Raw genomic sequence first — 12,538 nt, forward strand, 5'->3', positions numbered from 1 at the left:
GCCCCCGCGTGCAGGCCTGGCTGCTGGGCTCCAGGGGGGCGGCGCCCTCTGGGGCCCTCTCGGCTGGGATCTCGACACCCCGCCCCGTTCCGCTGTTCTTCTCCAGCCACTTAAGCCTCGAGATTTTACCACAAACTCCTAGGTCCGACGTCACAGAAGTGGCCCTTTATCCCTTTTTAAAAAGACAGTTCTTTGTACACAGTGCAAATTTCTTTGATCTTTTCCTTGACTTTACAGGAACTATCTTTACAGAACTCACTACGGTCTTTGGAAAGTTCAGATATGTCTTCGTTCTTCTTATACATATATTCATTTTTTCCTCCCCCCAAAAAAAGGCTCCAGGTTATTAGACCATCTGGGCCTTAGAGAAACCAGACGCCACCTCCCAAGCAAAGCACGAGATTTTCTTGGGTTCACCAGCACTAACCCTTACTGCCGATGCCCCCTCGTAGCAACCATGAGTTCCCTGCAGTCTGTCTCAGGGTCGGGGTGACCAGCCAGTCAGAAACAGGGTGTCCACTCACCTGTCCATCCCACGGCTGGGCCAGCAGCCCACACTCAACAACAACCAAATGACCATTTACTACGATAACCTTAAGATCTTTCAAGATGGAGAAAAATAACTGCCGAAACTGCCCGAAAGCGAGGCGGGTCAAGTCGCCGCTGCCTGTCGTGCAGGTCCTGCGGGCCAGGAGTCCGGCAGGCAGCGGCGGGTCTCTGCGGCGTCACATGGGGTATTTGAGGGCTGGGGCTGACCCACTCGCAGCCGGGGCCTTGGCGCCCCCCGACGGGCCCTTCCCGAGGAGCCCCTCTGCGCCACTGAGCCTGAGCGCCCCACGGCCGGCCAGCAGGCCTCTCTGCAGCAAGGTCCAGAGCAGCGAACTCTGCAGAAACGTGGCCTTTCCCGCCTCGGCGGCTCACAGCCCGGCTCACAGCCCGCATCCCACACGCACAGGTGGGAGCACCAAAGCTTCCGCCCAGGGCCGCAGGGCCGCCGGCACCCGCTGGCGGGAGGAGTCCAGTCCGGCCAGAGGCCGAGCGAGCGCAGAGAGGGCCCTGCACAAGCCCAAACAGCCTGCATGCCCCCACCCACTGTAAACGCCCACTTACCAAGACCGCGTGTGAGCACAGGGGCGGTCCTGCTCCCCGAAGGACCGCGAGGGGCTACCTAAGACACCCACTGCAAAGGCGTCTGGGGGTGTAATTCTAAGGGCCGCTTCTCAATAAACACGGAGGGAACGGCGGCGCTACACCCCCCACCCCCACTTCTCTGCGAGCACCTCTATCACCGAGAACACCTTTAGGGAGACATAATTACGCAGTGATAAACAGCCAGGCTCTGAGGTCACGCAGCCCAAGTTGGAATCCTGGCTCCTTTGCTTCCTAGCTGAGCAACACCAGGCAAGTCTCTAAAGCTCGCAGGCCTCAGCTGCTCAGTCACGAGATGGGATCACAGAGGCGGCACAGGGGGGGTGTCCGACTCGCCACGAGGTACACCTACTACTCTTAGTGACGCAACAGGGCTCCCCAGGGCTTTCAAATGTCTGTCTGCAATTTCTTTCATTACTGATAGTAGACTCTTCCGCAATTACTTATATTTTAAGTTGTCCAGCCTACCACAATGTATCACACCTAAAAATAATGGACACAGTCTTAACATTTCTAATGTTTCAATGAGATGTTCTCTTGTCCCCAAATGCCTCCCATGAGGGCTTTCCACTGGGCGGTGAGTCTCGCACGTCCCTGCCGGCCTCAGGCTGTCCCTTAGTGCTGCAAGTCACCCACTGAAGAGACCACGCCACGTGTCGTGTTATGGGCCGTATCCTGAGTTTTGGTGACTGACTCCCTGGGGTAGCACGTACATGCTCCTCTCTCTCTATCTGCTATAAACTAGTCGTTAGTTCTGACTCGGGCTCACATTTTTGTCCATCACGTCACAAGCAGGGAGTATAGCTGACTCCTGAACGATGTGCACGTACCAGCACACAGCTGACAATTTATGTGTGATTCCCAACTAACCCAAAACTGTAGTCATCCCTTAGGGTCCATGGAGGATTACACAAGAAATCTGTACTTCCTCATTAAAAACTATTGCAGGCACCACAGACTTCTGTAATGTACAGGCTGAACTTCCCCTTATCTGCTGCCTCAGAGATAATTGCTATTACATGTCTGATGTGTTTGCTCCAGGGGTTCTTACGCGGGCTATTTAAGGAATTTTGTTTTGCAACACTGGTAATGATACTAAAAGAGCTGAGAACCTAAACTGTCCAACACAGATTAAAATTACATATGATCTATGACATTCACCGCAATCGCTGTAAAAATCTCAAGTGGTCTTTTTCACAGCAATGAAAGACTGACCCCAACACGCAGATGCAATGGCAGCCGACCCGGAATAACCAATGTGAACGTGGGGGTGAAGAGAGCCACACCCTGCCCGCGAGCCTTTCTGGAGCCAGCTCCGGGGTGTGGTGCTCGTGCCACTATGTGGCAAGGGCTTGATGCGCAGAAGCGCGGAGCAGATGCAAAGTCCAGACACCGACTGACACATCTGTGAGCCGCCGATTTCTGAAAAGTGTCCAGGGCATTCAGCGGGAAACGCTCGTCTTCAACAGCGCGCTGGGCGACCGGCACAAGTGCGAAGCAGACTGTGACCTCACTCCGCAAACAAAAATCAACTCACAATCGATCAAGATCTAAACTGAAAAGCTAAAACTTAGGTTCTAAAACTTCTAAACTTTAAAGAAGAAAACAGGAAAATACTCCTGTCTTTGGACCTGGCAAAGTTCTCTTAGGCATCACATAAAAAACCAGAAGCATCTAAAGAAAAGTAAATTGGATTTCATCACAGTTAAAAACTTGTGCATCAAAGGATAATATCAAGCGTGAAAATAAAACAAACATCTTTTTAAAAAGTGAAAATACAACCTACCAAATGGGAGAAAATATTGGCAAACCACGAATTGAACCATGATTTAATGGCCAGGGTATATAAAATACTCCTACAACTGAACAAAAAGCAATTTTTCAAAAACGAGCAAAGGACTTGAACAGACATTTCTCCAAAGAGGACACACGAACGGGATCAGGCATGTGAAGAACTGTTCAACATCACCTCAAGCTCCAAGCACAAGTGAATTTCAAAATCAAATGCAAATCAGAACAACACTGAGATGTCACGTCCACCACTAGGCAGCCAGGAGAGCAGCACGGGCTGGCGAGGACCCAGAGACGGCCACGGCCCGGCCGGGGGGTGAGTGAGAGGGCGGGGGCCTCTCGGCAGACTAACCACAGCGTTACCAGCGGCTCCATTCCATGGCGTATGTCCGAAAGATTCAAACAATAAACAGAAAAATGAGTGTTCACAGCAGCCCTACGCACAAAAGTCAAAAGATGGGAGCTGCGCAGATGTCGTCTGAACAGCGGCCGATGCGACGGGCTGCTGTTTTCACGCAGCGGCGTGTTCCCACGAACACGAACCAGTGTGAGGAACGTCAGTGAAAGAAGACGCCCCGTGTGTGACCCACTCAGATGAAATATCCAGGAAGCATATTAGTGGGGGTGGGGTGGGGGGGTGGGGGTCATTGCCTAAAGGATTATAAAGTTTCCTTTGGGGTAAACACTCTTCACGGGATAGTGGGTACAATTATTATCATCATGAAAGTCCTCAGCGTCACTGAATTGGACACTGACAATGTATTTAAAAAACACAAACCCACACCTGTGAAACAGTATTTATAACGTAATCTCAATTACAAACCCAAAGCAACCAAAAACTAACCTATGCACAGAAAAAATGAACTGGAGGTGCAGCATTCCTTCTGAATCTCCAGGCCCTTCAAGATCGCCCAAGGGGAATCAGTGGCCCTCTTTGCCAGCTTCTCAAGGGGTCCGGCCTGCCGGCAGGGCAGGGTCACAGTGTAGGGCATGGCCCCATCTCTGGAGAAAGGGAAGGGCCGTCAGAGGGCCGCAGCGCTGTCCCTTCTCCATCCCTTCCTACACTTTCCTGCAGGAGGGTCCACTGCCCTGAAGAGACTGAAAGGGAAAAGAACAAAGTTGTTCAGCAGCTACTGATCCACACAACTGCCAAAGTGTTTATGGAAATCCTGAATCAGGGTGGAAAATGGAGGTGTTTGGTGCTAAGCTATCATAAAGCAGAGGTGATGTTTGGTTCCCTTGGGGAGGCAGTGGGTCAGGGTGGGGAAAAGACAACTGGAAGCTGACACCGTACCAGCGGCCAAAGTGCTGACTACCCTGAGAAGAAACACCCCACAGCACGGAAGCAACGCGTCGATGGTACTGGTAAAAAGACCAGCTGCGTTTTCACCTACCATATTCGTCGGAATTAGATTTGAAAAATGATTAAACAAAAACCCGAGAAGTACCCCAGAGTAGGTAAGTCCAAGTTTACATTGTGAATGGGTGGGGCCCAAAAGAACCTAAACTATGCACTAAAGCACTAATGAAAAAAACACATCAATGATTTAATAAAGGAAGCTGTTTGTACGAGGAGGGGAAAACCCCCACAGATGTAACAATAGGACACTTGATAAACTTGGCATTTAATTCCAATCTGGAAAAAGGTCTCAGAATGGGGCTTGCATAAGAAAAAGGTGTCCAGAAAGCCAGCGTCACACTCTCTATTCTACACACTGCCTTTCTGACATTCTACTTGGAGACAGACCCAGCCCCAGCGAGCTGTTGAAACAAGTTCCCCCGTAAGCCTCAGGTCTAGAGAATGAAAGCTTTGTTCTCACTCAGAAGAGACGTTTGATGTTTATGCTAAGGAGACCTGTCATTGCAACTTAATTTATGGCTGACTGTAAATACCTGAACATGTAGCAAGGACCCACCTGTTGCCCAGGAGAATGTCAGGGAAAAGCTGCAGCGAGTGACGGTTAGGCAGAGCAAGTGCGACGTCCCGGGGCTGTGAGCACAGACGCACCGGCCAGCTCCCGCCCCGGGCCGCACTCCACCTAGTCCCAACAGTCCTGTAGAACTCCTCTGTTTTTTCTTTGTCGCACCTGAACAGACATACTCCTGGCTCACTATGTCCCTCTGAGGTGTGCTGCACTTGCTTCCTATTGAGTATACTGTGAGGGAGGGAGTCGGCGTGCATCACAGCTTTGAGCAGGAAGGGGGCAGGAGTGACTGTCCCAGGCAACTGGGCCAATGGAGGGACCAGCCAGGGCTGAGAGTGAACCGGAGAGACCGAGCTAAGCTCACTGGCCGGGACCAGATGCGGCAGGGTGGGAGGGTGAGCAGACAACTTGCAAAGGTTTGCGACGTTTTTGAGAGACTGGGATAAAAAGAGTATATAGAGAGGAAAATAAAGTTGCAGCAGGACAGAACTGGAATTATTTACCTAGGATTTTGCTGAGAGGGTGGAAAAGAAATGAATTAATTCAGTTAAACAGATGCATTAAGTGCTCAGCATTTGCAAGGCTCTGCCACGGGCCAGGCCGTGGAAGAACAAACCAGCCCCTACCATCAATTTTTAGGGGGCAGGGGATGGCAGAACAAGAAGAGCAGACAACCATAAATGAATGTGAACCTCGATACCACCTTTGACCCAAAGAGCAAAGCAGAGAGGATGCAATCACTGGCGGGGGAGGCGGGACAGAAGTGTCACACTGGAGGACACGCATCTGGCGAGGCCGGAAAGGCCAAGGCCGTGGAGCACACAGGCGCTTCGGTCCAAAGCAAATGCAGAGGCAGGAGCGCCGAGGTCCCAGCCAGACGCGGGAGGAGGGAGGTGAGGCGGACGAGGACGAGGCCCGCGGGCGCGGATTTGGAGTCAAACAGAGGGGCCCATCTGTGTGCCGGTCTTCTGTTATAAAACGGGGTAAGAACCTCAGAGAAGACTCGTGTAAATGCTGTCACGCAGGTGCCTGGCATTAACACCTGCGAACAGTAAACAGCAGCGAATCAGATGCTGTTAGCGCTGTCACCTAATGACGAGAAACGTCTGAACTCTCCTGGCCTTGCGGTTGTTCCAGCAAGTCCACTCGTGTGTAAACTCTAAAGGCAGGACCCGGCACCCCTCTCCACACTCGGCTTACGCCCAGGGATCAGCAGGGACACTGGCAGAATCGGGTTCTATTCGAACACCAGTGTGGGAAGTGACACGCAAAACACACACCAGGGCCACACACGAGGCCGTGCGGGGGAAGGGCGGGCCACCACCAGGCACTGCTCGAAGAACAGCCGTGCCTTAATCCCGAGACTCCAGCTCAAACATCATGGCTGCCTCAAACACTTGTCCTGAGGCACCCACACTCCCCCAAACACTCCTAAGTATCCAGGACAGGTGACTGGCGGTAGGTGAGAGCCAGGGGCAGTCAGAGGACTTCACTGTGAGTCCACCCAGGCCTCCAGGGCCCCTCAAGCCTAACTTGGGACAGGTGTCTTACTCCTCTGTCCTGTTTTCCTTCTTCTCACAGCACCATCTGACTCATCTCTCTCTCTCACTCTCTCTCTTTCACTCTCTCTCTCTCTCACACACACACACTCTAAAACAACAGCTGTTTACAACCTCGCGGCTCCTGTGGGTCAGAAGTCCAGGCACAGTGGGACTGATGTCAGCCAGGACTGCCTTCTCAGCTAGGGCTTTCACCTCTTCAAGCTCACAGGTTGTTGGCAGAATTCACTGCCTTGGGGGTGACAAGCCAAGGGCCCATCTCCCTTCCACGACAGCAAGGGCACTTCTGGCTCCGGCTGGCACACAGCTCCCGGCTGCGCCACCTCTGTGGACATGCACGCGCGGATGTTCGCTTCTCCGGAGCCAGCTGGAGCACCGCTGCCCTGCTCCTCCACTAGCTGAGGAAGCCTCAACTAGCAGAGGGCCTTTCTTTGTTTTTTTGTTTGTTTTGTTTTTTAACATTTACTTATTCATGCGTCCAAGAGCTGGGTTGGTGAGAGGATTCGCCAGAGACAGAGTGGGGAGCAGAACAGGCGGATCCACTGAAATGCACTGCTGAGGGGGGCAGGGGAGCCAGGAGGGGTCTGCCGCGCCAGGTGGGTCACTCCCTGGCCGGGGGTCACAGCAGGCCGCAGGGGTCTGGAGAGCGTCACAGTGCTGCCCCTCAACCCTCTGCGCCACCAGGGAGGCCCCCAGCGGGCTGCCGTAGTCAGGCCCAGACCAAGACAGGCTCCGGTCTGAAGGCGAGACCACACCTCAGAGCCCTTCACGGCAGCACGAGCACCAGGCCCGGCTGGGAGCTGGAGGGAGGCCGCGCACAGCCCAGGAGGGCCCTGGGAGGGCGGGGCGGCGGGCGCACTGCTCGGTGCTGTATTCTCTGCTCTCGGTCCTGCCGGAGCTTCCTGAAGGAAGGCGCTCCATCTCCTTTTGGGAGCACCCACAGCGTGCCCGGCACCCCCGGCAGCGCTCTCCGCCCGGTGTGTGCCCGCGCCATCACCTGCAGGCGGTAGACGGGGCCTGTCACTGCGAGTCCTGAAGTCAGGAGCCTCTGGAATTCCACATGGATACAGCTTCAGCTCTGCCACAACTATTTTGGCTCTAACAAAACAGAGCCGGTCCTCGTCACTCCTGGGCTCCATAGCTGTGAATCTGCCGAGCTGCTCCAACTCACCTGCAGCCCCCAAGCCAATACTGTTTCGTGGCCACGTGGACAGGGCGGTGGTGGCCAAACGGGCTCCGGCCGCCTCAGCTCCCCGCCAAGGCGCGTCCTCTGCGTGACGCGCGGCCAAGCCTCCTGCCTTTCTGTGACGGGCTGGGGCGCTCACTGCTACAACGCTCCCAGGAGAGGGGCTCAGGCGCCACGCGGAGTCCGGGCGCAACAGGCCCGCCACGCGCCACAGAGAGAGAATGCCTGCCAGGCGCCGGCGCTGGGCCTCGAACGCGACACGCCTCTCCCCAGAGGTAAAGCCAAGTGCCTACACGGAAACGCACGTGCTGCCTGCCGGATGGGAACTCCGTGGCCTCGGCCACGGGCGCCCGCCCCGTCACACCCGGGCCGTGGGTCGGCAGCCACTGACTCTGGGCCCACGCCCAGAGGACCACAGCTACCACCGACCGGGAGGCCGGGCCGAACGGCACAGGTGACGACGCTGGGCGTGAGCAGCGGCAGCGCCCGCCTGCGCGTGTCGTCCACTCGTGTCCTTCACGGCGGCCGTGGCTGACCACCACGCCCAGTGACGCCCGTCTGAGCCGCTGCAGTTAGGGGTGTCTGTCCGGGTGGTTCTGTGTGATTCCCACGCCGAGACCCAGTCCAGGTACACGCCCAACCCAATGAATAAACCAATCGTCTGGTGTCATTGTTGAAATGTAAGCAGCAATTCGAAACTTTAAAGGGAAAGGCAAGCTTGTTCTTTACAATAAATGCACATTTTGTAGCAAAAACAAACACCACAAAAAAGTGCAGACTTAGGACTAAGTGGAGAGAGAAGTTGTTCTTCAGAGGCCTGGAGCGGGCCAGGCTGCGGGCCAGCGTCACAGCGAGCCCAACCCAAGGCCAGGCGCGGGGCTGTCGCTGCGAGCCTGGCCGGGCGGAGGCGCGCCAGCGAGACCTGGGGGGCCGAGCCCCAGCCTGCGCCCCGGAAGGCCCCCGGCTCCGGGGCAGGCACCCAGGCTGCAGGCCTGCCGCACTGGCCGCTGCGAGGCACGGGCCAGAAAGAAGACGCGTTCCTTCTCACCAGCAGGGAGGAAAGGCGCTAAGACCCTCACATCCACTCCTACGGTAACAGACACATCACACAAGAATTCCAGACAAAGAGGCGGGATTCCGGAATTAATGCTCGCTGCTGCTCTGAGCAAAAACTGAACAGTAAACAATAAAGATTTCAAAATTAAAACAAAAGAGCCACTTCAGTATTCTAATTTAACCTTCAAAAAAAGAAGATCTAAGTCTCCACGAGCTGAGAATTCCGTTCCACCCCGACACCGTCCTCCTCAGGAGCCAAGCAAACGGCTGCCACGCAACTGCACGCCTGCTCCAACACCACCAGCGGCTCCAGCAGGACCTGCTGGAAGAGGCAGCGGCCCCCCCGGGCGGGCCCCTGCTTGGGCAGCGGGGCTCCAACCAGCTCCCGGTGCAGCACAGGCCTGTTCAGGACACAGCAGCCCACCGGGAAGGCGCGCGACCATCTAGAAAGGTTTTCTGGGAAGAACAAGGTGCAGCTTCTCCCTGGGTCTCCAAGGTCCTTTCGGATGAAGTCCTCGGCCTCAGGCTCCCGTGTCAGTCTCCACCCTGGCCACCTCTCAGCCTCCATGTTCTTATGTAACATTTACATAGTGCATCAACATAACCAGAGCTGCATAAGAATTCAAACACTGCCAAACCAATAAAGCCTAAGCAGGCCACTCCCTCCAGACTGCCGCGGTCAGCACAGGTATGCTGTCCAGCCACCGTGCTGTCCAGCCGGGACAAGGGCCTGTCAAAGTCAGGAACTAACTGGGGAATCTGAACGTGGCCTGCAGAGTGAGACGAGGAGCAGCAAGCTGCAGGCCGAGGCGTGCTGCCTCTATCAACCCCGAGAGCACGCTATTCTGCCCCAACGATAAAAAGTAACCCACATCACTGGAGTCAGAAACTGCATCTAAAAATACCCCCAGCCAACTGGCTATCAGCAAGTCGGTCTTGCGAATGTCCCGGTAAGAGCAACAGAGACTGCTTTCTTACTTCACAGAGGGAACACCAGAGAGTCACAGAAAGGTTAAGTGATTTGTTCAAGGACAGCCTGTAAGGGAGCGAGATTCTGGGACGAAAAACCAGCTTCTCCCTCTATCTGGCTCTAACCTTTCACCAGAGTAGCTGTTTTATTGTTTTAATCACATTTGTTCCAGGAGCCCTTTTAACAAAACTAACCAGAGATTCTCTCTCTCTCTCTAAAAGAGTTCCCTTTCACTGAACTTCAAATCCATGCCCACGCAATGAAACTGTAAGACTTGGCCTAAAATTTGATTTTTGGTCTGTTCACAAAGATTCAAAACGTCCCTGTCTGAACCTCAGCTGTCTTCCTTGTTGCTTTTGTCGTAAGAAATAAATGAATGTCACGTTCTGACACCGACCGCACACTTTGAAACACTGCGCGAGCGCCGGAGCTGGGCCTAAAGCACGACACCCCCGAGCGTGGGCGCTGTCCACAGGCGGCGCTGGTCCTCGCCACGGGCTCTCCCTAGGGCGCAGTTAATTCACTGACAAACACCCACCCCGCTGCCCTCCTGCCATGTCCCAGAACAGGCATGGGGCAGTCAGGCCTGCCTCTCCCCAGCCCCCCTGTGGGACAGCCCAGGAAATGCAGGGGAAAGCAAGCACCTCTCGTTATCCACAGCCTCTATTTTTCCCAGAACTGACGTTTGACTTCAAGTCTTTTGCAACAGTGGTCTCTGTAGCATGCACTACTGGCAGCTGGACGTGTCCCGGAAAAAACCGTGCTGTCTGGCCAAAAAGTTTAAAGACCTTCGAGAATGTTTGCTGGACACACAGCCTAATTTCTAATTCACCAAAAAAAGAAACTCCCTCCCTCTGATGCCCATCCTTACCCCTGCAAACATCCATTTTAGGAAGGTTACAAAAAGTGAACTGTAGCCCATTCAGAACAAGGTAGATATCAATGAAACCATCTTGACTTGACGCACAAGAAAATCCCCACAGACACTACACCAAATCAACAGGAAAATGGCTGTTAAAAATCTTGCACAGAGGAGGGACGGTAAAAATTCCTATGGAATTTCAAGATTTCACCCTTTTCCTTATTTAAACCTTACTAGAACTATAACATTGTTGTGTATGCCCACGACAAGACCCCAAACAAGGTCCAACTACCAGCCTTCCCCAGAACCATACCCTTACCACAGGTGTCCGGCTGTGCCACACACCTGCCGTCTCGGCCCGACCCTGCCACAGCACACGGGGCCGGGCGGGGAGCTCCAGGAGCCGCAGCCAGGGAACAAAGACCCCACGGCACCGGCTCCACAAATAAGCTCCACAAACATCAAAGCCGCAGATAACGAACTTGTTGAGGCTCCAAAGTGGGATGAAGTCTTTTCTGGATTGTCTGGTTTTTCAAGGCAGCCTGCGCCCACCTGAGACGCATTATTTTTAGTGAAGAGGGGAGCCACAGAAGACACACACTTGATCCCCACTGCTGGAAGGTGAGGGGCTGCTGAGGAGTCAAAGCAGCAGGCTCTGCACAGCAGGAGTGAATACAATCCTGGTCCTCTCCCAGGCCCATCTGTGGGTCAATACTCACTTCAATATAACTGCCAAATATAACCTTCATCTGCTACCCCCACGAGGCACACTTGAGAGGACTCGCTGAAATTGGAAATTTCAGGGTTTCATCTACTCAGCCCCCAAAGTCTCATAAACACCCCAGATGGTGTCCCACGGAAAGGTACCCACCTCTGTAGTAAGGGTGGAATGGGGAGCGCACGAGGCTATGGGGGTCGGGTGATAAGAGGTTGGGGGGAGGGGGCGTGGGGGAAGGGCCGGGAAGAGGGACTGTGTGGGAAGGTAAATAAGTACAGACCGAGGGCCAGGGGACAGTCCAAGGGTGGGATCTTTAAATAATCCTGGGGGTTGGAAGCAGGTTCTAGAATTTCACCTGAAAGGCATCCACAAAGTGATTAAGTGAATGGGCCCCCTGGGGTGGCTGGGGGAGGCCAGGAGGAAAGCAAATACACCTAGATGCAGATTAACCGTTCCGGAGCTAGGGTTCCCGGGTTAGGGCGCCTGGAGGCCCAGCTCCCGAGAGGCTGGGGGGCCTGCGGGCCCCACTTCCTCCAACAGCTTCCAGGGGGCTCGTGGGCCGGGGGAGGGGGCTTTGCCCACGCAACTCGGAGGACCGAGCGAAGGGGAAATGTGACTCCCTTTCCCCGAGCATTAGGGCGCGGGCAGGAGACGGAGGGTTAGCGACACCCCAAGCGCCGGCTCTGAAGGACAGGTTAGAGACCCCTTCTCCTATCATCTCAGGTGCGCAGGGGCTCTCGAGATCAGACACCCCGGAGAGGCAGGGACCCCACCGCCGAGTGCCACAATGCCGGCGGGAGGAGAGGTGGCCCCGCGACCGTCTGCAGCGAGGGAACGAAGACCTCCGCCCCGGACCTGCCGAGGGCCCGGGACCACGGCTCTCCAGATACTGGGGCGGGAGCCCACTCTCCTCCACGGAACATGGGGGCGCCGGGAGCTCCCCGCAGCCGGTTCCGCTCGGAAAGGGGCTCAGGTCCCCGGGGGCCCGGCGAGAGCGCGCCGCCTCCAGACGGCCGCGCCTCGGAGGTCCCGGGAAGCCGACCGAGGGTCACCCCGCTCCTCCGCGCCCCCCGCCCGGCCATATTGTGCGTGTGGGGAGGGGGCGCGCGGCAGCCCGGCACCGCGGCGCGAGGCCTCACCCTAGCCTGGCCGTCGCCATCCCGCCCCCCGCCTCGGGACTCACCCTGGATCCCCCGGGGCCCGGACCAGCCGCTGCCAGCGAGCAGGAGGACAACAAGGGGGAAGAAGGAGGAGGCTCCGGCCGACTCCGCCATAGTAACCGCCGCCGCCGCCGCCGCCGCCGCCGCCGCAGCCCAGCAGCG

The 12,538-nt window shown here is 55.5% G+C and overlaps 1 protein-coding gene across 2 annotated transcripts in view; it reads right to left on the reverse strand.

Moving 5' to 3' along the window:
• Nucleotides 1-12,506, reverse strand: part of ACVR1B (activin A receptor, type IB) — a 29,338-nt gene extending 16,832 nt beyond the window's left edge. For both annotated transcript variants that reach the window (XM_004692729.2, XM_012732642.1), the window contains exon 1: nt 12,400-12,506. In XM_004692729.2, the coding sequence (XP_004692786.1) occupies nt 12,400-12,490 (91 nt within the window). In that variant the 5' untranslated portion in view covers nt 12,491-12,506. The remainder of the gene's footprint in view (nt 1-12,399) is intronic.
• Nucleotides 12,507-12,538: the final 32 nt, after the last annotated feature.

This window comes from Condylura cristata, unplaced genomic scaffold (assembly GCF_000260355.1).
Source record: "Condylura cristata isolate star-nosed mole 26May11 unplaced genomic scaffold, ConCri1.0 scaffold00034, whole genome shotgun sequence".
In the NCBI taxonomy this organism is placed as follows: Eukaryota; Metazoa; Chordata; class Mammalia; order Eulipotyphla; family Talpidae; genus Condylura; species Condylura cristata.